At 44.2% G+C, this 27,661-nt stretch overlaps 1 protein-coding gene across 1 annotated transcript in view; it reads right to left on the bottom strand.

The window, feature by feature from the left end:
- Nucleotides 1–2,810: 2,810 nt before the first annotated feature.
- RAB5C (RAB5C, member RAS oncogene family) overlaps nt 2,811–27,661 on the bottom strand; it is a 97,138-nt gene continuing 72,287 nt past the window's right edge. Inside the window, exons 4-6 of the mRNA XM_077459539.1 lie at nt 11,940–12,062; nt 11,765–11,858; nt 2,811–4,803 (exon numbers count right to left, since the gene is read on the bottom strand). Coding sequence (XP_077315665.1) covers nt 4,688–4,803; nt 11,765–11,858; nt 11,940–12,062 — 333 coding nt within the window. The 3' untranslated portion in view covers nt 2,811–4,687. The remainder of the gene's footprint in view (nt 4,804–11,764; nt 11,859–11,939; nt 12,063–27,661) is intronic.

Below are 27,661 nucleotides of genomic sequence, written 5' to 3'. Positions count from 1 at the left end.
ACAGAAGTTGTCAGACAAACCCAATTTCTTTTTATGAGGTGGTAAGTAAAACCTTGGCAAGAGGGGTGGCACTGGACGTGGTATACTTGGATTTTGCAAAAGCGTTCAATACAGTTCCGCACACACGGCTCATGTGCAAGGTAAAGTCTACAGGTTTGGAGATATCAGTTTGTAAATGGATAGAAAACTGGCTAAAAGACAGAATTCAGAGAATAGTGGTTAATGATTCTTACGCCGAATGGTCTAAGGTTATCAGTGGTGTACCCCAAGGTTCAGTGCTGGGACCCTTACTTTTTAATATCTTTATAAATTATATTGGTCTGGTATCAAAAGTAACATTTCCGTCTTTGCAGATGACACCAAGCTATGCAGTGGAATAACGTCCTTACAGAATGTCTCCAATTTACAAGCCAACCTCAATTCTCTGTCTAATTGGGCGACTATGTGGCAGATGAGGTTTAATGTTGAGAAATGTAAAGTTATGCACTTGTGGGCTAAGAACATGCATGCATCATACATGCTAGGGGGGGGGGGGGGGGGGGGAGTACAACTGGGGGAATCCATAGTGGAGAAGGATCTGGGGGTTTTGGTAGATCATAAGCTAAATAATAGCATGCAATGCCAAGCTGTGGTTTCCAAAGTAAGCAAAGTCCTTTCCTGTATTAAGAGAGGTATGGATTCCAGAGAGAGAGAGATCACTTTGCCGCTGTTCAAATCATTAGTAAGACCTCATCTGGAACATGCAGTTCAGTTTTGGGCACCAGTACTCAAAAAGGATATCAGGGAACTGGAGAAAGTGCAGAGAAGGGCAACCAAACTGGTAAGAGGCATGGAGGAACTCAGCTATGAAGAAAGATTAGAGGAACTGAATTTATTCACTCTTAATAAGAGGAGATTAAGGGGGATATGATCAACATGTACAAATATATAAGGGGTCCATATAGTGAACTTGGTGTTGAGTTATTCACTTTACAGTCAACAAAGAGGACAAGGGGGCACTCTTTACGTCTAGAGGAAGAGATTTCATCTCCAAATAGGGAAAGGTTTCTTCACAGTAAGAGCTGTGAAAATGTGGAATAGACTCCCTGCAGAGGTGGTTCTGGCCAGCTCAGCGGATTGCTTTAAGGGCCTGGATTATTTCTTAAGCCCCATACACACTATCAGATTGTCTTCTGAGTTTTTCCTTCAGATTTACCAAAACCATATAATATGAGGTCAAACCTTAGGAGTTTCTATGTGTATGCAATCAGGCAGGCCCTTCTACTACATGGTTTTGGTAAATCTGAAGGAAAAACTCAGCAGACAATCTGATAGTGTGTACGGGGCTTTAAGTGTACATAATATAAATTGGTACTAACATTTATAGGTAAAGTTGATCCGGGGAAAATCCGATTGCCTCTTGGGGGATCAGAAAATAATTTTTTTCCCCTGCTTTAGCAAATTGGATCATGCTCTGCTGGGGTTTTTTGCCTTCCTCTGTAACAACTGTGGGTATAGAATTGGGTATATGGGATTGTATGTTTATTTTTTTTGTGGTTGAACTGAATGGACATGTGTCTTTTTTCAACCTGACTAACTATGTACTCACTAGGGGGAGGACCTCTGGGGGAATCTAGGATGGAAAAGGTCTTGGTAGCCGACAAGCAGTGCCAAGGTGCAACAAAGCCAGCAGAATATTAGCATGCATTAAAAAGGGGATTCACTCCAGGAAATAGAATTATTGCTTCATCACTCTACAAGACTCTGGTCTGGCCACATCTTGAGTATGCCATCAATTTCTGGGCACCAGTCTTCAGAAGGATGTGCTGGAACTGGAGAGAGTGCAGAGAAGGGCAACAAAGCTAAAAAGTGACTAGAGAATCTCAGCTATGGAGGGAGGAACAAAAACAAAAAAAAAAAAAAAAAAGAAGAAAAAAAAAACCATTGACCTTATTCTCGCTTGAGAGGGGATATGATAGCGATGTACAAATACCATACTGGTGACCCTAGCATAGGGAAAACTTTACAGCGAAAGGGTTTTTTGTTTTGTTTTTTTGGTTAAAGACATGCTGCCATTTACTGAAACTGGAAGAGAAGTGGTTTAGCCTTAAACTGCGTAGCGGGTTCTTTACTACCAGAGCGTTAAGAATGTGGAATTCTCTTCCACAAGCAGTGGTATCAACAGGGAGCGAAAGTAAAAAAAAATAAAAAACACACAACACCTGTTAGATGGACACCTTAATCACAACATACAGGGATATACAATGTACTATTGACAACCACAGGCATACTCACACAACACAGGTTGAACTGGATGGACTAGTGTCTTTTTTTCAACCTTACCAACTATAACTAGAAGACTATTAAAGAAATTTTTTATCTCATCTTTGTTAGTTTGGTCAAAAGCTGACCTTTTAGATGGATTAGAAGCAGGGAAATTAGTTTAAGGACTTTTTCTTTCCACAGCCCAATTAATTTAGTGATGAGCAAAATAAGCCAGGGCCACGTTCTCTCAAGTCACAGCTAAGCTCTATTTGTCCCTATGGGTTTGCAGCTTTGTGCCTGTGTTGGGCATTTCACAACTGTTTCACACTTTGGATAAGGTCAAGCTGTGATTCTCTGTGCCAATGCAGATGAGTAGAACTTAGGACAGAAACAATTCATTTAACTTTTCTTTTCACCAACCTTACAATTTCAGGTATCACCTAGGACCTTGAAAAAAAAAAAAACTTGGAATATGCAAAATGGTGATCAGTACAAATGTAAATGATTGCGGTCATGTACCCTGAAAAGTCTTACATTCTTCTATGCACAAAATGGAAGAAACAAGGTTTCTATTTGGGTACATACTGTATTATCAAGATATACTGATTAAGTACATATTGCAGAGAACATACAATACAAAATACAGAATATGAAGAAAAAAAAAAATAGAGGTTCCCTTCCCCCTAATACTCACAACTGATATTTGGTCATGTGACTGGGTATAGAGACAGAAAGACACCTTAGATAGCCAAAATTACAAAAATCAGCTTCACAGCTCCCAAAGATACACAAGTGTTGAAGATGGGGTCTGTACTGGCTTTAATTTACAGTTACTTGGGTAACTTTACGGTGGCGATCAGTCTATGCATATGTAATGACAGCAGTTATACAACATCCAGACTGCTATATTCCAAAATAAAATCTCTCATCTGCTTTTACATGGTATACTGTGGTGTATGTAGCCAGCTAATCATCCACATTTTTTTTCCCCAGCCGTATAAAGAAATAGAACACAATTGCAGAAATGACCCTTATTCGATTGGCTGTGGGATATAGATAGAGATATATTATATATGTGGCTGTCAAGTAAAATGTGATTTTGTCATATCTTGATTACATAAACATGATGGCAAAACACTGACAGTTTGATCCAGCAAACAGACTAAGTTCCAGAAAATGCCACGGATCAGTAAAACCATTTAGTGATTTTTTTTTTTTTTACCACTACTTAAGTGCTTTTTTGGCCCTGACAGCCTTTACATGGTTCACATGACTGAAGACACCTATGAAGAATATAAAATAACATGATTATTTCTGAAGAAAGGCAAAAAGGGAAAAGTCAATGAGCAACCCATTTCTCCAAAAATGACAAAACCATGCCACTTCCTGGTAAGCGGTTTTAGCTCCAAGGTGCCATTTTGATCAATCTCATTGTTTCCAGAAAGGCAATTGGATTAAAGTTTAACTTAGCAAGGCATTCTGTATTAAGGGGATTAAACATATGAAAAAAAATATATATTCATATACACTCCATACATATATGCATGTCAATGTACACAGCTTTCTGTCTTCACAATATACTGTTTATATGAAACCTTGGAGGACATAAATATGGGAGCGGTCACTTGCTTAGTAAGTAAAGGTGCAGACCTGTACTGTAATCCTGAACCTGACTTGACTACCTAGTGAGATACAGATCTGAAACACGTATGCAAGGATTTGCAGAACTGGAGCTCAGACATTCTAATCTAGACTGTGCAGGTCACATGCTTGATCCAGGTTTAATCTCACAAGGTAGTGTAAACAGGACCAGGGTGACAACACTAGAGCCTGCACGTTAAAGAAAAAAAAAAGAAAAAATTTACACGCACAAGCAATGGCAGCTCCCATGTTTTTTAACCTCACAGGTACCCTTTAAGTTAGAGCTTGTGATGAACATGTTCATCAAGTTCAATCAAAAGCACTTGAGAATTCTGAGAGCACCTCTACCCCTTTTGTACCCACCACCAAAGCTACTAAAATGGAGGGGGGACAAGAGGGCAAGGAAATGGAAAGTTAATCAGATCATAGTTCATATTTATATATTTATAATACATATATTAAAAGTGACTTAAGACTTAAAAATTGAATTAGTATTTATACAAGGAAAAAAGTGCAGGTGGAATGAGATATCCATCAGGACGCTGATCATTTACAAACTGGAGTGGTGAAGATGATACAATACAGGTTCACAGCGTCTATCTTAGCCCCTTCAGAGCCAGAGTTCATTCTGATTCTGTGAGGACCAAGTATGATTAGAGTGGATTTCCAGTCTCATCTCAGATTTTCTTGTTGGTTTATTTCTTGATCTGAAGCTTTTAAATGGTGTGTTGTAATTATGGATATTTCTGTGTTTTGACTCCTTTCTTCTCTACCAATAGGCGACAAGTGAGAAGGCAGGAACTCAGTTACTACAGCACTGGCTCCTAGCAGGAGGGTTGTTTTCCTGGAGGTCAACCCCTCTGTTCCTTCCGGGGGCTCCTTGTGCACTTTGGGGCTCATTCTTCGGCAGCTTCTTAGCTAAAGAAGAAAAATTAATTAATTATGAGTGTGATATATATGGTGAAAGAAGAAGGAAAAAAAAAAAAAAAAAAAAAAAAAACCCCCACACACATTTGTGCAATATCTATGCTCAAGGTATGTTTAAAATGTCAAAAGTAGTGGCAGCTGTATGCCTGCCAAGAATTACTCTACAGCTTATTTAAGTGTAAACACAGACTATTTTTTATTTTTTGATAAGAAAAGCTTGAAAATACAGTTTTTTTGCCATCTGTGTCCTGTTGGGGACATTTTACTTCACTTTGAGGGTTGCAACAGCAATATTCCCAGTGGACATAGACATAAAAAAAACCTGGAGGAGGGGCTACATTTTCCAACTGATCACCATTTAGTTCGGTACCAGACAAAGGCCTTATATTACATTCCTTCCCTCATTCCATATCTAGCCCAATGAAGTAGTTCAGAGGTCCCTCCTAACCATTGCGATCTCAAAACCCCTGCCACCCCACTATGTCAGTTGAACCCCTATATACTGAAAAAACTAAAGGTATGAAACAAAAATTGGTTGACTTACAACCCCACTCCGGGAAAAATGTATATTCAGATACATGGCATGTAATATTAGCTTCATTTACCTTTTAAACAGGAGCATTCTCATCTGACTGCATAAAAAAAAAAAAAAAAAAAAAAAAAAAGTCTTCCTTCAGATGCTATTTGCAATTTACTGTGCAAGGACCAAACACTTTGGCTGTTCTATGTGCAGCAGGATGACGAGTCCCCTCACTGACAGTGTGTAAACTGATCAGCGCTTGTGCCAAGACCTCATGTCTTCAGCGTGAAATGAACAGTGGGCAGTGCTATTAAACATGAGCATGGGTCACGTAATCCTCTGTGGGTTCATAGTTGTCAACTCTTATTTCCATCTACATTGCACATCAGGTAACTACAATCCAAAAGCAAGATGGGATACATAGTTCAATGTGCATGGCCCAGCCATACTAAGTAAAGTCAAACTGATGCTATCACAAGTATATGAATAATAGTATTTTTTGTACTGTAAAATCCTTTTCTCTGTAATTCACCGACCGACACAGCTCCTCTCTGTAACAAATGGGTTGTTAGCCTTATCACTAGAAGAATACTAGGCATAGTTGTAACACAACACTCAGAACTTAGTTCCACCCAGGGGGCGGTCCCTCAGGCTACAACCCTCCACCCTGCAAAGCAGCATCAGTACGTCAACAAGCAGTATAACAAAGATAAAAAGGAGGGGTGGGTGCTGTGTCGGTCAGTGAATTACAGCGAAAAGGATTTTACGGTGAGTACAAAAAATCCTATTTTCTCTCTTATATTCACCGACCGACACAGCGCCTCTCTAACAAAAAGGGACGTCCCCAAGCAGTGCCAAAAACGAGGAGTGGGAAAAAACAGCATAGAAACTTCATCCACCATGGCGAGTGGAAACTAGTGAAACTATACCCACAAAAAAAAGTGCGTGGAAAACCACCACAAAAAAACAGGATATCCTCAACAGGAGTGATCCAAGACCACACCAAACTGCGGAAGTAATGCAACAGTGCATTAACACAACAGTACTGTTTTTAATCGAAAAATCAGGAAACGACACGGCCGCCTGCAAAACTTTGTGGCCAAAACAGGCATCAGCCAATGCACTGACGTCTACCTTGTAGAACTTGGTAAACTTGTGGATAGATGACCATGTTGCCGCCTTACACACCTAAGTGACCGACGCTTGGTGTCGGAAGGCCCAAGACGTTCGATTGCCCTTATGGAGTGGGCCATGACCGGAAAGGGGGGCACCTGCCCCTTCAAGGCGTATGCTTGTACTACAATCTGTCTGATCCACTTGGAAATGGTGGCCGACGAGACCGCCATGCCTTTCTTTGGACCAGCCACCGAAACAAACAGTGAGTCTGACTTCTGAAAAGGAGCCGTGGCAGACAAATACACCTTCAGGGCCCTAACCCCGTCAAGAGCGCGAAGGGCCACTTCCTTAGAGTGTTTCGGCTTAGGACACAGAAATGGTAATACAATGTCCTCATTGATATGAAAAGCCGAGACCACTTTCAGAAAAAAAAAAAAAAAGACTGTTGCGGGCGCAACGCCACCTTATCCCTGTGGATAACAAGATAGGGCGACTTGCAGGACAAGGCCCCCAGTTCTCAAACCCTCCTGGCCGATGTGATGGCCACTAGAAAGATCACTTTCTGGGAAAGGGTCAACAGGGGAATTTCCCTGATGTTTTCAAACAGCTGTTTTTGAAGCGCCAACAACATCAGGTTCAAATCCCATGGGGGTAACGGTGGACGCACCGGAGGAACTACATGTCGTACCCCCTGAACGAAGGTACTCACCAAGGAGTGCGATGCCAGGGGGTCGTTTGGGGGGAAAACAAAACAACAAAAAAAACACAGCTAAGGCTGAAATTTGCCCTTTGATGGTGCTTAATGCCAATCTCTGGTCTACTCCTTGCTGGAGAAACAGCAGGATCCTAGATATGGAAAAAGAGTGCGGTTGCCATCCTTTCTCCTCACACATGGAGATGTAGGCCTTCCAGGTACGATGGTATATCTTTCGAGAAGATTTCCATGCTCTCAACATAGTTGGAATCACCGAGTCCGACAGACCCCGGTTCCTCAACACCTGGCTCTCAATAGCCATGCCATTAAAGTCAGCAATGGTAAAGCAGGATGGAGAATCGGACCTTGAGACAGAAGGTCCTCTCGCAACGGCAGTCGCCAGGGAGCGTCTGCCACCAGACGCACCAGGTCTGTGTACCAATGACGCTGAGGCCAATCTGGGGCAACCAGTATCACTGGGATCCCCTCGGCTTCCACTCTGCGAAGCACATGTGGCAACAGTTTCAGTGGAGGAAAGGCATAGATCAGCTGGTACCGAGCCCACGGAGCCACCAGCGCGCCTGATGCGTCGGCCCACGGATCTCTTGTCCTGGACACGAATCTTGGCACCTTAAGATTGAGACAGGAGGCCAGTAGAGCCACGTCTGGTGTGTCCCACTTCAGGCTACCTAAATATCTCCAGATGCAATGCCCATTCTCCTGGGTCCAGCATCTGTCGACTCAGATAGTCCGCCTGCCAGTTCTCCACTCCCGGGATGTAAATGGCCGACAGGGCCGGTATGTGCCGCTCTGCCCACCGAAGTATGTGAGCGAACTCCCGTGCAGCGAGCAGATTAAATCGGCAACTCGGATTCTATCAACCAGAGGCCCTGAGCTGACTGAACCCCTATCACTCCACCCCAGCTGGATAGACTGGCGTCCGTCGTGATCACCGTCCATTTCAGAGGAAGGAACGATTTTCCGAACTGAATCACCAGGGATCTCAACCTCCAGATCAGCGAGTCTTACTGACTGGCTCACTTGGATCTGTCGATCCAGGGACAACTAAGATTTGTCCCATTTTGTCAAAATCTCCTTCTGCAGGACTCTGGTGTAGAACTGGGCATAAGGTACTGCCTCGAAGGAGGCTACCATGAGCCCCAGTACTCGCATGCAAAAGCAGAGAGACGACCACTTGCAGTTCATCAGCAGTTTTACTGCGGATCCGAGTCTGCAATTAGTTTGAAGGGAGAAAAACTCACTTCCCTGGAGTCCAACAGAAAACCTAGGTACTCCAGATGCTGGGTCGGCACAATCACCGACTTTTTGAGGTTCAACAGCCACCCAAATTCTTGCAGGGTCTGCATGGTGATTGCCACATCCTCCTCTGAGGAGGAAGATGCCCTCAAGAGGAGATAGTCTAGGTATTCCATGATCACAATCCCACGTTGGCGTTGCTGCGACAAAGCTGGAGCCAGTACCTTGGTACTGGGGGCCGATGCCAGACCAAAAAGGAAGAGCCGCAAACTGATAGTGGGCTTCCCTGACTGCAAATCGCAGAAACTTTTGATGCCGAAGGCAAATTGGTATGTGCAGGTACGCATCCTGGATGTCTAAGGATGCCATGGAGTCCCCTTGATGGAGTGCAGCGACTACTGAGCGAACCGATTCCATTCTGAACCTCTGCACTTTCACAAAGTGATTGAGGGATTTCAGGTCCAAAATCTGACATACCCCTTCCTTCTTGGTAACCACAAAGATTTGAGTAGAATCCCTGGAAGCGTTTCGAGTCTGGAACCGGTACAATCACCCCCTGTTTCAGCAAGTCCCTCACCGCTCCTAACAGGGCCTCCCGGAAAACCGGGGATACGGGTGTGCTGGAGGGGAAGAATTGGTTTGGCGGCCAAGAGAGAAACTAACTCGTAGCCTGTGGAAATCAGATCGCAGACCCATAGGTCGGATAACCGGGAGGACCACCGGCTGCAAATTCCTGAAGGCGACGCCCCACCCAAGACATGGGTGGGGGAAAACCTTCATGCGGTAGCACTTTGATTCGCAGGCTTGCGGTTCCAGGGACGCTTTTTCCCATCCATGGGCATCCTGTCGAGCTGGGGGGCGCTTTGTCGAAGCTCCGGGCGGACGAAAAAGCAGTTTGTAAATGGAAAAAGAGGGCCCTTGCCTACGGCGTGGCTCCTTAGCCTTCCTGGCCTGTGGGAGTAGGGTACTCTTACCACCGGTGGCATTTTTAATAATGTCATCTAATGAGGCTCCAAAGAGCTGGTCGCCAAGGAAGGGACGATCCATCAGCAGACCAGCATTTTAGCCAAATTAGGTGCCTCAGCACCACAGCTGACACTGAAGCCCTGGATAACAGAGGGAGAGTATCAAGGGCCACGTCACAGACGTACTTAAGGTCTTGCACTAGTTGGTCAGCTAGTTCCACGCAAACAGGGGAAACCTGTTGCTCTCCCAATTCGCTGGGCAAAAGTTTTGCCCACTCAGTCAGTGTCTGCGACACCAGTGCGGATGCCAGTACAGGTCGCACGGCTGACCCCACAACCGTATACAAGGAACGAGCCTCGGCCTTCCTGTCCGTGGGATCCTTGAATGCAGGAGTCCCCTCAACCGGTATCGTGGTTACTTTATCTAACCTGGATACTGGGGGGGTCCATGACCGGAGGAGCCGACAACTTTGAGAAGGCTTTCCTCAAAAGGGGTAACGCACCACCATGTATTTGGGGACCGAAAAGGTCAGTTGCGGGCGACCCCATTCCTTGTAAATAAACTTGTCAAAATAAGTAATTTTTAGCACCTTCTTCACACGCACCGCCTCCATCTTGGCAACAAACAAATTGAGGACCGCCGTCAGGGTGTCCATGGGGACTGCGCAGTCCGCAGGTGACCCAATGCAATTGCCTGGATTTCGGGGGAACAAACCAGTTTCTGAAGCCATGCTGACCCTAACCTGTCTGCCACCTGAAGGGGACTTAGGACAGTGACGGTCCCACCCTCCTTGCTGCCACCGAATTAGGGGCTCCAACTCACCGGACTCACCACCCTGAGGAGTTCTGCGCTGTTCACAGCAGTGCCTGTAGACCCCTAGTGCTCCCAGGTGCAGAGGAAATCCAAACCGTCGGTGGTAGTCCATCAGAACGATCGCTAAAACGATCTGAAAAACTTGCTCAGACTACATAAAAACGGCCAGCCAGCGTCCAGTAAAACAGACCGGAAGCTGAATGCACATGTAGCTGCTTGCTGGAGAACACTGAAACGTGCTCAGGCTTCTAGAATAGGGCCGCCAGTGTCCTGATATAGGGAAGCACTGGGAAAATGGCCACTTGAAGCCCAGAAGACCTGCTGCCCTTGCCCACACCTAAAATGGCCGCCGGCCAGCTTCCATGAGGGACATAGACAGAAACGTGGCAGAGATACAGCGCTGCACCAAAGATACAGCCAGATCCTCACAGGCACCTCCCAGGAGCCAAGCACCACCAGCCAGTCCCCTATTCAAAGTGAGCGCCCTCAGGGATCACACACACACCTCAGTACCACATGCAGCATCCCCCCCCCCCCCCTGAGGAGGAGGGGAGAGGAGATAGGGACAGGGGAGAGAAGAGAGGGAGGTGAGGGACCCCCAAATCGACCTCCCAGGGAATGCCCAGCTGCTCAACCCCGCCGGGGCAGGGAGAGCTGTACTTACCAGTCCTGAAGCTGGGAGACATTACATTGTAGATCTACACCTGATTGGTACAGGGTAGCTACTGGCCTCGGCATACTGTGACGCAGACATCAGTAGCCCGGTATGTGTGCCCCGGAGCATAAAAGCTCACCGACCACCTCTGGAGCCGAGTTATGTCGTGGCCTGCCGAGCCGTAGCTGCGACCGGCACACGCTCGTTGGCCGGACTGGGGAGACTACAAGGATAAGGGTATCCAGCCTGTTACCCAGCCAGCTGTTGATAGTAGATCATAGGATAATTCATCTTGCGCAAAAATCCAAGCTTCTGTGTAAAAAATAAAAATAAAAGCGAAGCACGGACCGATGGGCCCGCAGGGTTCCTAGGTCCTTCTCCTTTACTAGGCAAAGTAAAAACTGATGCCGCTTTGCAGGGTGGAGGGTTGTAGCCTGAGGGACCAGCCCACTGGGCAGAACTAAGAGTTCTGAATGTTGTGTTACAACTATGCCTAGTATTCTCCTAGTGAGAAGGCTAACAACCCATTTGTTACAGAGAGCAGCTGTGTCGGTCGATGAATATAAGAAATATATTTTTTCACATTTGAAGATACTAAAAGATCATTGGGAATATGAGAGTTGGAACAGCTAGGTTTGTAAAATTGTTTCCCAGCTTTAAAACATTCACTGGTTCCTAGAGAATTGCTGCTACCACCTTCTTCAGCAGGTCCCTGTTGATAGATAGGATAGGTGTATGTTGTATATAGGTTAATCTGTTGGGACCTGCAACCACATTTTCTTACAGTACCAATTCATTTAAACTCCACCATGCAGAACAATCTAAACCAGGATTTGCTTAAATATAGGAGTATGCTCTTATCATAAGTGCAGAACAAAATGAAAGTATGTTTATCTGCTGACCCCATGTAAAGACTAGTGAGAAATCTCACCTATAGCCATAAATATTTCATTCACATTCATAGCGGTTTTAGCAGACGTCTCCATGAATAGCAAGCTGTTGTCATCTGCATAGGCTTGAGCTTCCTGCAACAAAGCAAAAGATGATATGAAAGTATTCTAGATGTGCTCTCTGTATTGGGATGGGAACAAAGCTAGCAAGCTCACCTGAAAATCTACAGCTCTTTTGCTGGAGAGGTCAGCCTTATTCCCAGACAAGGCAATTACAATGTTTGGACTAGCCTGCCTCTGAAGCTCTTTCACCCAGTTTTTTGCTCTTGCAAAGGTCTCCTACAGAGGTACAGAAAGAAAAGAAAAATTGCAATTCATTAGTTCGACGTGAAAAAAAAAAAAAAAAAAAAAAAAAACACAACACACACATAATAGTGTAATCTTTTAGGCCTCACACTAAAAATTATGAGGGGGAGAGGGGAGAGGGGGGAAAAGCCCTGCTGGAAAAGGAAAATCAGCATTGCTTTATCTTTGGTCTTAATAAAAAAAAAAGTGGACCCACACCAGCAGATGGCATGGCTCCCCAAATCAGAGACTGTGGAAACTTCAGACTGGACCTCATGCAATTTGGAATGTGTGCCTCTCCACTCTTCCTCCAGACTCTCTGCCTTGATTTCCAAATTAAAATTTGCTAAATTTTTCACAGCCTGTGATGATTTGGGGAGCCATGTCATCTGTTGCTGTTGGTCCACCGTGTTATATTAAAGTCCAAAAGATGCGGATTTCATTTTCCAGCAGGACTTGACACCTGCTCACACTGCCAAAGGTACCAATACCTGGTTTAATGATCATGTTCTTGATTGGCCAACTAATTTGTGTGACCTAAACCCCATAGAGAATCTGCAGGGCATTGTCAAGAGGAAGAGGAGAGACACCAGACCCCCAACAATGCAGATGAGCTGAAAGCTGCTATCAAAGCAACCTGGGCTTCTACAACTCCTCAGCAGTGCCACGCCGCATTAATGCAGTAATCCATGCAATAGGAGCCCCGACCAGGTATTGAGTGCATGCTATACTATACTTAGACACACTTTTCCAGTAAGGCATTTAAAATCAAAGCCATTGCATTAAATTTTTTTTTTTTTTTTTTAAATAAAACTAGTCTTATGTAATCTTCTAATTTTCTGAGATACTGAAATCACTCTGTATGTAACAAGTCTATATAAAAATATACGAGTTTCACTTTCTGAATTTAATTGCTGATATAAAAATAAACTTTGATGATATTCTAATTTTATGAGATGCACACGTATACATGTGTACACCCCCCCCCCCCCCCCCCACACACAACATTATGACCACTGACATGACAGGTAAAGGTGAACACCAAATATCTAATTCCATAGACAAATGGAAGGAGGTCTGGTCTGATGAACCACATTTTCTTTTACATCGTTTGTGTGTGAGTCACCCCCACCCCATTCAGAATAGAATAGCACAGCAGGGGAGATTGCTGTACCAACGGATAGTTAATAGAGCAGTTTCTCCCGATCTTTCAGACCCCATTGAGGCCGCAGCCACGTGGGCGCTAAAGCGCCGCTTGCTTTAACCCCAAATCGTTTTGGAAGCACTGCCCATTCAGTCCAATGGGCAGGGTCTTTTGGAAGCTTTAAATACAGTGCTCACAAACCACCCCAAAGATGCCGATTGCTTTGTAACTTTGTAACATCTCGCAAGTGCACCGCCCCAGTGAGAAGAGTCACATGAATAAATGGGAGACAGTTTTCAGGCACTTAGAGGCCATATCCAGTTCTAAAGCGCCTGAAAACTGTCCCAGTGTGAAAGGGGTCTCAGGGTTTTTTTTTCAGCCCTGCTGGGTTGAATGAAAAAAAAAAAAAAAAAAAAAAAAAAAAAAATATTAGTGTGTACTAGGCTTAACCACTTGCCGCCCGCCCTATAGGCAATTGACGGTGGCAAAGTGATCCGTGTCCAATCATGGCTGATCACAGTGTAAATAGAAAGAGCCGGTGATCGGCTTTTCCTCACTCGCATCTGTCAGACGCGAGTAGAGGAGAGCCGATCGGCTGCTCCTCTGACAGGGGGGGGGGGGGGGTCTGTGCTGATCGATTATCAGCACAGCCCCCCTGAGGATGCCCACACTGGACCGCCAGGGATGCCCAGCAAAAGGTAATCCTCCCTAGACCACCAGGGATGCCAGTCAGTGCCCACAATGGATGCCAATCAGTGCCCACAATGGGCATCACTGATTGGCATGCATTATTGTTTGGCACTGATTGGCATCCATTAGTACAGTATGACATAATACAACGCCGCCTATCAGTGCCCATCTGTGCCACCCATCCATGCCCATCTGTGCCACCCATGCCCATCTGCCACCCATGCCCATCTGTGCCACCCATCAGTGCCAATTTGTGCCACCCATCAGTGCCCATCCGTGTCGCCCATCAATGCCGCCTATCAGTGCCACATATCACTGTCCATCAATGCCACCTCATCAGTGCCGCCTTATCAGTGCCCATCAGTGTAGCCCCATCAGTGAAGGAGAAAAACGTACTTATTTACAAAGTTTTGAAACTGAAATAAAAAACAATTTTTTTTCCAAATTTTCTGTATTTTTTTATTTGTAGCGCAAAAAATTAAAACCGTAGGAGGTGATCAAATATCACCAAAAGAAAGCTCTATTGGTGGGGAAAAAAAATGATAAAAATGTCATTTGGGTACAGTGTAGCATGACCGAGCAATTGTCATTCAAAGTGCGACAGCGCTGAAAGCTCAAAATTGGTCTGGGCAGGAAGGTGTTTAAGTGCCAGGTATTGAAGTGGTTAAACTGCAGCACACTCACTGCCTCCAACTCCAATTACATCACACAGTTGACCCCACTGCAGAGTCTGTCAATCAACACAGAAGGGATGGGCCATCCCCATTTTTTTCTTGGTGTCAGCTTTATTGTCCTCAGCACATCAGGAAAGATTGCTACTAAACAGGGAACACGGACAGTGTTAAGCTCAAAGCAAGCTCAAATGCTTTCTACTGCTGATCTATTCAGCCTAGTGATCGTTGCATTTCATTTTTCAGGTTTACAACCAGTTCACTGCAACCCCAGGTTTTACTGCCTTAAAAGTGGAAGTAAACCCATCCATTTAACAGTTTGAATAAACAGTTACATTTCTGGTATGTGCCATAAATGTAAAGCTGCCATTGGTTGTGCTCTCAACCAAACTGTCAAACCATCAAATGACTGATGTCATAACTGATCATATGTGTAGCATCAAGGCAGTTGCAGATCAAAACAGAGGCCAAGACGGAAGCTTCCATGGCTGAAAAACGATAGGAGGCTTTACTTCCACTTTAATGACCAGGCCATTTTTTGCGATATGGCACTGCGTTACTTTAACCGACAATTGCGTGGTCCCCCCCCCCCCCCCCCACACACAGCTTTCTTTTGGTGGCATGTTATCACCTCTGTGTTTTTTATTTTATGCGCCTTAAAAAAAAAAAAAAAAAAAATCCCAATAAGCATATATTGATTTGTTGCCGCAAAAGTTATAGCATCTACAAAATAGTGGATATAGTTACATAGTTACATAGTTACATAGTTAGTCAGGTTGAAAAAAGACACAAGTCCATCCAGTTCAACCTTAAAAACAAATAAATAAAATAAAAAATAATCGTACAATCCAGATACCCAATTTTATGCCCACAATTGATCCAGAGGAAGGCGAAAAAAAAAACCAGCAGAGCATGCGCCAATTTGCTACAGCAGGGGAAAAAAATTCCTTCCTGATCCCCCAACAGGCGATCGGATTTTCCCTGGATCAACTTTACCTATGTTAGTACCTAGTTATATTATGTACCATCAGGAAAGTATCCAAGCCTTTCTTAAAGCAGTCTACTGAACTGGCCAGAACCACCTCTGGCGGGAGTCTATTCCACATTTTCACAGCTCTAACTGTGAAGAAACCTTTCCGTACTTGAAGATGAAATCTCTCTTCCTCTAGACGTAAAGAGTGCCCCCGTGTCCTCTGGGTTGACCGTACAGAGAACAACTCAACACCAAGTTCACTATATGGACCCCTAATGTATTTGAACATGTTGATCATATCCCCCCTTAATCTCCTCTTCTCAAGAGTGAATAAATTTAGTTCCTCTAATCTCTCCTCATAGCTGAGTTCCTCCATGCCTCTTATCAGTTTGGTTGCCCTTCTCTGCACTTTCTCCAGTTCCCCGATATCCTTTTTGAGAACTGGTGCCCAAAACTGAACGGCATATTCCAGGTGAGGTCTTACTAATGATTTGAACAGGGGCAAAATTATATCTCTTTCTCTGGAGTCCATACCTCTCTTAATACAAGAAAGGACTTTGCTCGCTTTGCAAACAGCAGCTTGGCATTGCATGTTGTTATTGAGCTTATGGTCTACCAAAACCCCCAGATCCTTCTCCACTATGGATTCCCCCAGTTGTACTCCCCCTAGCATGTATGATGCATGCATATTCTTAGGCCCCAAGTGCATAACTTTACATTTATCAACATTAAACCTCATCTGCCACATAGTCGCCCAATTAGACAGTGTATTGAGGTCGGCTTGTAAATTGGAGACATCCTGTAAAGACGTTATTCCACTGCATATCTTGGTGTCATCTGCAAAGACAGAAATATTACTTTTGATCCCAGACCGAATATCATTTATAAAGATGTTAAAAAGTAAGGGTCCCAGCACTGAACCTTGGGGTACACCACTGATAACCTTAGACCATTCAGAGTAAGAGTCATTAACCACTACTCTCTGAATTCTGTCTTCTAGCCAATTTTCTATCCATTTACAAACTGATATTTCCAAACCTGTAGACTTTACCTTACACATGAGCCGTGTGTGGGGAACTGTATCGAATGCTTTTGCAAAATCCAAGTATACCACGTCCACCGCCACCCCTCTGTCCAAGGTTTTACTTACCTCCTCATAAAAAGAAATCAGATTTGTCTGACAACTTCTGTCTTTCATGAATCCATGTTGTCTGTTGCTTAAAGTGTTTTTGTTCAGCAAGAACTCGTCGATGTGGTCTTTTATTAAACGCTCCAGTATCTTCCCAGCTATAGAAGTTAAGCTAACAGGTCTATAGTTACTTGGTAAAGACTTTGATCCCTTTTTAAATATAGGCACCACGTTCGCCCTGCGCCAATCCAGTGGGACTATTCCCGTCATTAATGAGTCCCTAAAAATTAGATACAATGGCTCTGAAATTACAGAGCTCAATTCTTTTAGGATCCGTGGGTGGATGCCATCAGGGCCAGGTGCTTTATCCACCTTTATTCTGTCTAAGTATTTCTGGACCATATCACTTTTGAGCCATTGTGGATCATTTGGGGCTGTGTCACTATCACCCCCATTATGGACATGCGCTCCCCCATGCTCTTTTGTGTACACAGAGCTGAAGAAAGTGTTTAATAAATTAGCCTTCTCTTTGTCCCCAGTCACCAACTCTAGATTGTTTTGTAAAGGGCCTACATGCTCAGACTTGACCTTTTTACTATTAATATATTTGAAGAATTTTTTGGGGTTTGTCCTACTATCTTTTGCAATCTGTCGTTCGTTTTGAATTTTTGCATCCTTGATTTCCTTTTTACATATTCTGTTAATTTCTTTGTAACATTTAAATGACACTAGTGATCCTTCATTTTTATATTTTTTAAAAGCTCTTCTCTTACAGTTTATAGCTTTTTTAACTTTGGCCGTGAGCCACATAGGTTTTGTTTTTAGCCTTTTAAACTTATTGCCCATGGGAATATACTTTGCAGTGAGGTCCCCAACAGTCTTTTTGAAGAATTCCCATTTCTGTTCTGTGCCCATTGAAGCGAATATTCTCTCCCAGTCTAAGTCCTGGAGAGTAGCCCTCATGCTCGGAAAATTAGCTCTCTTGAAGTTAAGTGTTTTTATCTTACCCGTATGTATTTCTTGTTTAGCGCTAACATCAAAGGAAATCATGTTATGATCACTGCTACCCAGGTGTTCCTTTATCTGGACATTAGTAATAAGCTCTGCATGGTTTGAGATTACCAGGTCCAACAGAGCTTCATTCCTAGTTGGGGCCTCAATAAACTGGACCATAAAATTGTCCTGTAATAGGTTTATCATTTTTTGCCCTTTAACTGTCCCAGCAGTGCCATTACTCCAGTCAATTTCTGGGTAGTTAAAATCCCCCATTATTATCACTGTCCCAGCCCTTGCAGCCCTTTCCATCTGTGCAAGGAGCTGAGTCTCCACCTCCTCATTCACATTGGGTGGTCTATAACAAACTCCAACGATTAACTTTGAACTACACCCATCTAAATGCAGTTCCACCCATAATGCTTCGGACTCATCACACTCTCCATCCACCAGGTCCTCTTTCACACTTGCTTTGAGATCATTTCTCACATAGAGACAGACCCCGCCACCTTTCCTTTTTACCCTGTCTCTCCGAAAGAGTGCATAGCCAGGAATATTAATAGCCCAGTCATGTGAGGATTGAAGCCAAGTTTCAGCAATACCGATTACATCATAGCTCTCCTCATGCACCACAGCTTCCAACTCACCTATTTTGCTTGGCAGACTTCTGGCATTGGTGAACAAACACTTTAATGCATTATTACATTTTGCTCTGGTGTTTTTCATATTATTTTTAGTAGTACAAATTGCACTATAGTTTTCAATGGCTGTTTGCAACATGGGAAATTTCTTGTCACCTGCCATATCCCACCCCCCATCTATCCCCATTCCACCCTCCATTAATGTCTGACCCCTAACTGACCTGTCTGCCCAATGTACGTCTGGTTCACCCTCCCCCCTTATGCCCTTTTATTGCCCTTTTTATTTATTTTTTTACTTGTAATGGCAATGACCAGTCTGATTTTTAGCGGGATTGTGCCAGACAGAGCGGACACCCGACACTTTTTTGGGAACCAGTGACATTACAGCTATGAGCGCAAAAAAAAAAAAAAAAAAAAAACAGACAGACACTGTATAAATTACACTGGCAGGGAAGGGTTCAACTTCAGGGGCAGTCAAAGGGTTAAGAGTATTCCCCTTATTGTGCTTGCTTACTCACTAGATCACAGTGTCCATGCCTGACAGCATGGCGGTCTGCTTGTTTACATCAACAGACCAACGTTCCGTCTCTGGGGAGCGATCGCAGGCTCACCCTGTGGCCAATCAGCATGCTCCCCCCGTGGCCATTGACAAAATCACGTACAGGTACATGATTTTGCGCAATAGAGCTGCCTTGCCGCAGTATATGTACGGCAGGCAGTCGGGAAGTGGTTAAACCTTTTATGTCCTAGAGCAGTGATGATGAACCTTGGCAACCCAGATGTTTTGGAACTACATTTCCCATGATGCTCATACACTCTGCAGTGTACTGGATCATCATGGGAAATGTAGTTTCAAAACATCTGGGGTGCCAAGGTTCACCATCACTGTCCTAGAGCTTTTTTTTTTCCAGGTTTCAAAGCCGCGTCCACATCATTTTTGGTATCCAATTTAATCTCACATATAATACATTTTGTGATAAATGAGAGCCTTTTTTTAGCATGCTCGATTATACAGTACTTTGAAAAAAAATGTCATACCTCTTAGTTTTCCAAAATTTGTCAGGTTACAACCAGAAACAAATGTATTATTGGGATTTTATGTGCTAGACCAACACAAAGTGGCACATAATCGTGAAGTGGATGAAGGAAAACTATAAATGGTTAAATATATTATAAATAAAAGGACTTAAAAGTGGCATGCATTTGTATTCTCCCCCTCCCCCCCCCACTAAAATCTACTGGAACCAATTGCCTTCAGAAGTCGCCTAATTAGTAAATGGGGTTGATCTCACAAAATGACGCCAGCACAATTCCACACTTTGTTTTCCTTTCCCTTATGCACATGTTACTGTCAGCTCACCTTATAGTCTGACCATACCATTAAGCACCATCATGCAGTCAATATTTTCACACAGAAATGTATACACACTCTTTAATTGCCCTACCATCTTGCACCTGTCACTCTGGAAAAAACGGCACCTATACTTTTTTTATAAACTATATTTTTTGCCTTTTGGGGATTGTATCACAGGTGGCTCTCCGTCCCTTTTCTGGGACGCCAACAGCGTGGCTTCTCAAAAGTCAGTTCCTTTTATGGATCTTGCCTACGAGGACAGGCCGGGAAATAATCTGGATCAACTTTTAAAAGTCTCTGGTTACAAGTCTCCCATCCACTAGCGGTAAATAAACCTTGGTGTATCCATATGGATAGTTACACATTGTGACGTGTTAGTCTTCAAGGGGAATATTTTGTCTAAAAAGATGCATCAAAAGTTTAGAATCATAAGACTTCATTAGGTCGAAACACATCTGTTACGCGTTCGTGGCAGGAATACTATACTGTATCCACCACATCTATATGCTGCTAGTAATTGATGGATTGTGTCTACACTTTCTGCAGCCAGAGCTCATATCACACTACATTTTTTGTATAATTTTATTATTTTTTTTTACATAACCTATTGCATTTGATCATTTGCTGCAATTAAAACCCTGGGGTATATTTTCTATTCTTTGGCCATTTTTTAAGGGTGTGTGGCTTTTTACTTTAACCACTTCAGCCCTTAATGACCAGGCCATTTCTCGCGATACAGCACTGAGTTACATTAACTGACAATTGTGCGGCCATGTGATGTTGTACCCAAACAAATTTATTTGGTTGGCATTTGATCATCTCAGTGGTTTGTATTTTTTGCACTATAAACAATAAATAAATAAGTTTAGGCCAATATGTATTTTTCTACATTTTTGGTAATAAAAAAAAATTCCAGTAAGCGCATATTGATTGGTTTGCGCAAAAGTTATAGCGTCTACAACAAAGGGGATGGATTTATGGCAGTTTTTTTATTTTTACAAGTAATGGTGGCAATCAGTGATTAACAGGACAGCAACCTTGCAGGACAGATCAGACACCTAACTGACATTTGACACTTTTTTTGGGAACCAGTGACATCGCAGTGATCAGTGCTAAAAATATGCACTGACATTGCCCTAATGACACTGGCAGGGAAGGGGGTTAACATCAACGGCGATCAAGGGGTTAAATGTATTCCGTTTGTTTTTTTTCTCTCCTTTTAACATCAAGGTTGGTCTTTGAGAAGACGTCACATAATTGACAGACAGACAACCACCCTACACCAGAGTCTCACCAGTCCATGCCTTCACCCCTTTGCCTGCACCTCAGGATCCCTAGAACTGTTCCGTCCAGGGTGCCCATATCCGGTCAAATTTCTCTGGGGATCCTCTGCTTGTGTAGGTCATTTTATACATGGGTAAGACAGCATTAATAGTAGATTCCCATGATTCAACTTTTTTTTTGGGGGGGGGGGGGGGGGGGGTGGGGGACAAGGCCCACTTCTTAAGGATTTCCTTCTTAGCATAAAAGAGCAACATTGAAACTAGTAGCTTCGTATTTCGGGGTCTCTGGTCATCCTCATGGATGCCTAACAGAACCAATTTGAGCAGAACCGGAAGCACCAACAGAAAGGCGGATGTTAATACTTTCAAAGACCTCTGCCCAAAATTTCTCAATAAGGGGACAGGTCTAGAACATATGCATATATGTACCGTCAGGGGATTGCCATCTAGGGCAATTGGGTGATCTGTGAGGGTAGATCTGGTACAGTCTCTGTGGCGTATAATATATTCGATGCATAAATTTGGTTTGCAGTAACTTCGAGAAGAGATCAGTTTAGCCCCATCTTCAAAAGCACTCCCAGATTTCCCTGTCCAAACTAGGGATGTCAGTCTCCCATTTTTCCCACATGGTGTTTATTTTGGGCGACTCAACTCCCAGTAAGGCAAGATACAAGGTAGATCGAGTCTTTGAGGGTTTCCTGAGATACTGTTGCTTCAATGGGATCCGTTTTAACACTTAATAGGCTGGGGAAACTGCCCTGACCGCATGCCTCAGCTGGTAATATCTGAACAACATTTTACCCGGAAGTCTCAATTTCTTTACTAACCCCTGGAATGAAAGAAGTGTCCCTGACTGGACAATGTCCTGGAGGATTTTAACCGGACCGGTATTGTCTTGTAATGTGGCAGGAACCAATACCACCACCGCTTCAGACAGATTCTGGGAGCGAACCTTGCGAGGCAAAATTAGTAAAATTCTATGGGCATCCCGTCTAGGCCAGGTGCTTTTCCTGTTTACACCCCATAGCCTTCTGGATCTCCTCCAAGAATATATCTTCTTCCAGTGCCCTGCTCTGATCTGGATCTAGTTTAGGTAGTGGGATCGAATCTAAATAGGCAGATAAGGCTTGGGCAGTATAATTCACCCTAGAGTACAGCTCCCGGTAACACTGCAAAAATCTATTACTGAATGTCCCTGGAGTGGTCAGAAGAAGTACGCAATCCGCGTCCCTCAACCTGCCCACATGAGTCGTGTATTGGCCTTTGGCCAACCAGGCCAAGAGCTTTCCATTTTTATCCCCATACTCAAATACCCTTTGGGCGCTAGCTAAAATGCGATTTCTTGGTTAAATCTACCCGTAACAGTGAAAGTTACCCTTAGGGTGTGTTGCCAGGAGACATCATTTTCCCTATTCAAGTCACGGACATATAACCGCTCCTTTTCCTGGGCCTGCTCCTCCAATTGCCTCAGAGACTGCCCAGATGTCCTCTTCCTATGCACTTTCTTAATGTACTTGCCCCTCACCTAGGCCTTGAGCGTGTCCCATGTTACCAATGGACCAGAGGAATCTGCATTACACAACCAAAAGTTGCAGAAGGCCTCCGGCATCTTCTCCTGAATCTCTGTATCCAGAATACAGTATTTGGATAACCTCCAAAGCCTCAACCCTCGAGACAAGACCCCCTGAACTGTGACCAACAATGGGGCATGATCTGATATTCCACGGGAGAGGATCTCAGTGGAGACTGTCTCTCGCAGGTCAGGGGAGGCAAATGCCATGCCTATGCGGGACATCGTCTGATAGGTGGTGGAGAGGCAAGTGAACTGAGCATCCGAGGGGGAAAATGGCGACAGATACCTCAGGTGGAAGGAAGAGGCCCAATGGGAGAGGCAGGTGGCAGCACCAGGCGAGGGTCTTAGTCTATCCACCTCATTAGACATGGCTAAATTGAAATCCCCCACAATCAGCACCCTACTCACATCATATGGTACAACAATTTGCATGAGCGTATGAAGTAATGTAACATCAGCAGGGGGGAGGCAGATATATTCCAACTATTAGAAATAGTGAACCTGTTATGAGCGCATGTACTAGAACATATCTGCCTCCAGGATCTGTCCTGACTGCTATTAATTGGAACGCCAGGGACCTATGCATCAGAATACTGACCCCTCTGGCATAACTAGGAGTAAGAGGCATGGTAATGGGCACCAATCCAGGTTCTCTTCAAACCCAGAATCCTCACACCCACCAAGTGGGTTTTATTGCAGAATGCATACCTTTATTTAAAGCACTTGGGACCGTTTTATGGCAGAGTTAAGGCCCCCCGACGTTCCAGGACAGAACCGTAAGGTTAGCCATATTTCCCACTTGACCATGAAATAGGGATTATATAACCACCCCCGGATACCCTGACCCCTTTAGAGCAAAAGGTGGTCATGCAATATGACGGACATGTAGAGGCGGCAGCATGCGGTCGCAACTCGCACCACCAGGGTCCACAGGGACCACCTGGACACCATCATGGAGGTACAGCCACCCACCAACACATCCACCAGCCTCAGCACTTGTATACAAATAGACTAAGCCCACCACAAAAAAACACAATGCAATAACAGATACCAACATTATGCAAAAAACAACTATGGTCGGCAAACGCCAACCCCCCCCCATACATCTCGGAAACATAAGATGCATTTTGGATACCCAACCCCCATAGTCTTAGGGCAACAATGGAACCCCCAGGTTGAGGCACTTAGCCAGGGAGGGACAAGACTCTTCTGCGACATCCAAAAATAGAAGGAAAAAATGTCAGGATTAAAAGCAGTACAGTAATAAAGCCAGTGGAGTGAGTGGTGCGTAGCTCAAGTTATAATCACCTGACTGAGCAGGGGCACATACTTAGGAGTTGGTTGCTGAAAGAAATAGACAAACTGCGAACAAACTGAAAAGCTCACAGGAATGATAAACTGAGGGAGATGTGGAATCTGTAGTCATCCGTGATAAGGCATTATTCGGCATATGTCCCAAGAAGCTGGAGAGCTCACCTCTGTATGGAAGGCATCACTGTCACTTGCATCTCCCCTGCTCATCAAGACGGCAGGGAAAAGCTGTGCTGTGCTCAGCAGGGGGAGAAGTCCCACTCTCCAGGAAAATAGCACTAGATGACTTCCACTAACCCTGCACCAAATAGTGCAGATATTCACAGATATTCTTTGGCACTACGGAGATAGTGTTTCCATCCAAGCAGCAGGTTCTTTACGGTTTAGAAAAGAAACGCACCGTCTCCCCGTCCACAACCCTCAGTTTTGCCAGGAACAAAATGCTGTATTTGAGCCCTTTGGATCTCAGTGCAGCTTTTATGCTGTCAAAGGAGCAGCGCCGTCTTTGGATTTCCATAGTGTAGTCCGACAATAGCAGGAGTTTAGTATTGCGGAAGGGCAATTCCCCGGCTGCTCGAGCAGCCCGCAACAGCTCATCTCGGTCTTGAAAATTAAGCAGTCGGAGGATGAATGTGCGGGGAGGCATTCCCTCAGGTCCAGGCTTGGGTGGTGCACGATGGGCTCGTTCCACTGCAAAATATGGGCAAAGCTTAGCCACCGGTAGCAGAGAACGTAGGTGGTCTTCAGTGAAGAGCGGGGGATCATCCCCTAAACCCCCTCCGGTAACCCCACGATCCCAAGGTTGTTTCTGCGGCTTCTATTCTCGGCGTCTTCCGCCCGGTACTCCAACGCCTTTACTTTCGTTTGGAGAGCTCTGATGGAGGCCGCATGGTCTACCAGAGTGTCCACCACCTCCCCCACTCGCCTCTCCGTGTCAGCCACCCGGGAGCGTATTTTATCCAAGTTCTGCCGAATCAATCCTATGTCCATCTGGACCTCCTCCATCTTGGTGGTTAAGGCAGACTGACACTGAGTAATAGCCGCCATAACCTCCGGGATGCCAGGAGGCGCCGGACCAGCACCCCCCTCATGCTCGGTCTGCGATGCCATGTTGGAGAGGCACGCAGGAGAGCCCACAGGACAGGGGTGGCATTTGATCCCTGCTGGGTTTTTTTTTTTTGTGAAAAAAAAAAAAAAAAAAAGGACTGGAAATTGGGGAAAAAAAATTAAAAAAAAAAAGTTTGTTATAAAATTTTGTAACATTTTCTCCTTCACCGACAAGGCGGCACCAATGAGGTGGCACTGATTGACGGCACTGATGAGAACTCTTATGCCCCGTACACACGATCGGACTTTCCAACAACAAAACCGTAGATTTTTGTTCGAAGGATATTGGCTCCAACTTGTCTTGCATACACACTGTCACACAAATGTTGGCCAACAATTATGACCATGGGAACGTGGTGACGTAAGATGATCCGAGCAAAAAAGTTCAATAGCCAGTGCAGCTCCATCTGTTTGATTCTGAGCATGCAAGAACTTTTATGCGTCGGACTTGTGCACACACGATCGGAAATGTTGACAAAGTTTTGTTGGTGGAAAATTTGAGAACCTGCTAGCCAACATTTGTTGGCGGAAAGTCCGACAACAAATGTTCGATGGAGCATACACACGGTCGGACTTTCAGCCAACAAGCTTACATCCAACATTTGTTGTTCGGAAAATGCGATCGTGTGTACGGGGCAATAGGCTGCACACTGAAAGGCATCACTGATTGAGACATCTGGCAGGCATTAATAGTGGGCACTGACTGGCAACATTTTGTGGGCACCGATATCCCTGGTGGCCATGGGGGCATACCTGGTCATCCATGCGAGGGGGCATCCCTGGCGAGATCCCTGTAAGTCTAGTGTGGGCTGCGCCGATAATCTGTCCCCCAATATCATGAGAGCTGCCGGTCGGCTCTTCTGTACTCATGTCAGTCAGACACGGGTGCGGAAGAGCCGATAAACAGCTCTGACCGTTTACACTGATCAGCTGCGATACGACGCCAGTCAGGAAAACTGAACCACCGCCCGGTGTTTTGCTATAGGCCGGGCATGAGGTGGTTAATGGCGTTCTCCATGTTTATTGGAGAGATGGATAGATAGATAAATAAAACAACCCAAGCTTTGAACATCTCACGGAGCACTGTTCAATCCATCATCTGAAAATGGAAAGAGTGGCGTATGGCACAACTGTAAACCTACCAAGACATGGCCATCCACCTAAACTGACAGGCTGGGCAAGGATAGCATTAAATCAGAGAAGCAGCCAAGATCAGCTCCACAGCTCAGGTGGGAGAATCTGTCCACCAGACAACTATGAGTGGCAAGAAAGCCATTCTTGTCATAAGACGACTTGAAAATTGCTGTTCAGATGCGCTCCATCCAATCTGACAGTGCTTGAGACATTTTGCTAAGAAGAAGAATAGGTAAAAATGTCACTCTAGATGTGAAAAGTTGGCAGAAATATACCCAAAAAGACTTACAGCTGTAATTGCAGCAAAGGTGGTTCTACAAGTTATTGACTCGCATAATATGAAAGCCACACTTTTCCGATATTTGTAAAAAATAAAATAATTTATAGATGGATAACCAATTTAATCATTTCTCTTCCACTTCAAAATGTTGTGCCACTGTGTTGGTCCATCACAAAATCCCAATAAAATACATTTACATTTTTGATTAGAACATGACAAAATGTGGAAAATTCCCAGGGGTATGAATACTTTTTCAAGGTATTGTATGTTTTTAGCTTGTATGTTTCCATTAGGGAATTAAATTGAACTGTTTTAGAAGAGAATTTAATGCATTTTACAGAAATCATGCAACCCCAAAACATTCACTCTGCAATATCGTGCAATCAGAAGATTTCAAATAAATTTCAAAGTGATTTTTCCTGTAACAAAAGCAAAACAATGAAGTCTAAATTGAAACTGCCTTGCAGTACAGGAAATCCTCGGTTGACAACAACGTTATAAGGGGAAAAGGTCACTTAGAACGTGATACAAGTAATGGGTAGAACATTTTTTTTTTTTGATAGACAGATCCCACCCCTCCCCGATTTAGCTTTTAGAAGTCACTTTCCTCATCTCCCCCCATTTTTCACACAAGGTGGGCTGCATCAGGTCAACTCTCCATGTACCTCTGTAGTTAAAGATTATTATAATGGATAGCTCACATCTCAATACAGCAAGCAGTGGTCACTATTGCAATAAATTTCCACAGCAGATTACCACCATGACTCATGTCAAGATGTCACTGGGCTTTCCCCTGAAACCACAATTTAGAAGCAAGGTGCTAATGGTAATGAAAAATACTGCATGTGCAACCAGAATGTAAATATGTGAACAGCCAGCTGGCACTTAATGATTTACACCCACAATTACATAAAATAATAATTTTTTTTACTCCCCTCTACAGATATCGCCGGCGCCAAGTGTCATTTAGTGTGATAACGTCATAGGCTCCTCCTTTATGCATTAGATCCAACAGGACTTCCTCAAAAGGCCTTTTGAAAAAGTCCCATTGGATGTACTGTGTAAAGGTGGCACCTATGGCATCATCATGCTGATTGACATTTGCCACTGACCTTCTTTGCAGAAAACTGGCTGAGTATAGGGTTGGTTCTTTTGTTCGCTAGATTTTTTTTTAACCATGCTGCACATTTTCCTTCTTGCAATTGTTTAAGATTGTGCCTAGGCGAATGACGTACATAGTACTTGCTAGGTCTTCTGGGATATGCACTTCACATATCCAAGAAGGCCTAGCCAGCACTATGCACATCATT

Source organism: Lithobates pipiens, unplaced genomic scaffold (assembly GCF_037356315.1).
Source record: "Lithobates pipiens isolate NorthernLeopardFrog02 unplaced genomic scaffold, aLitPip1_a1.2 Scaffold_28, whole genome shotgun sequence".
Lineage (NCBI taxonomy): Eukaryota > Metazoa > Chordata > Amphibia > Anura > Ranidae > Lithobates > Lithobates pipiens.
Note: the sequence above shows the minus strand (reverse complement) of the source record. Positions and strands in the feature narration are given on the sequence as shown.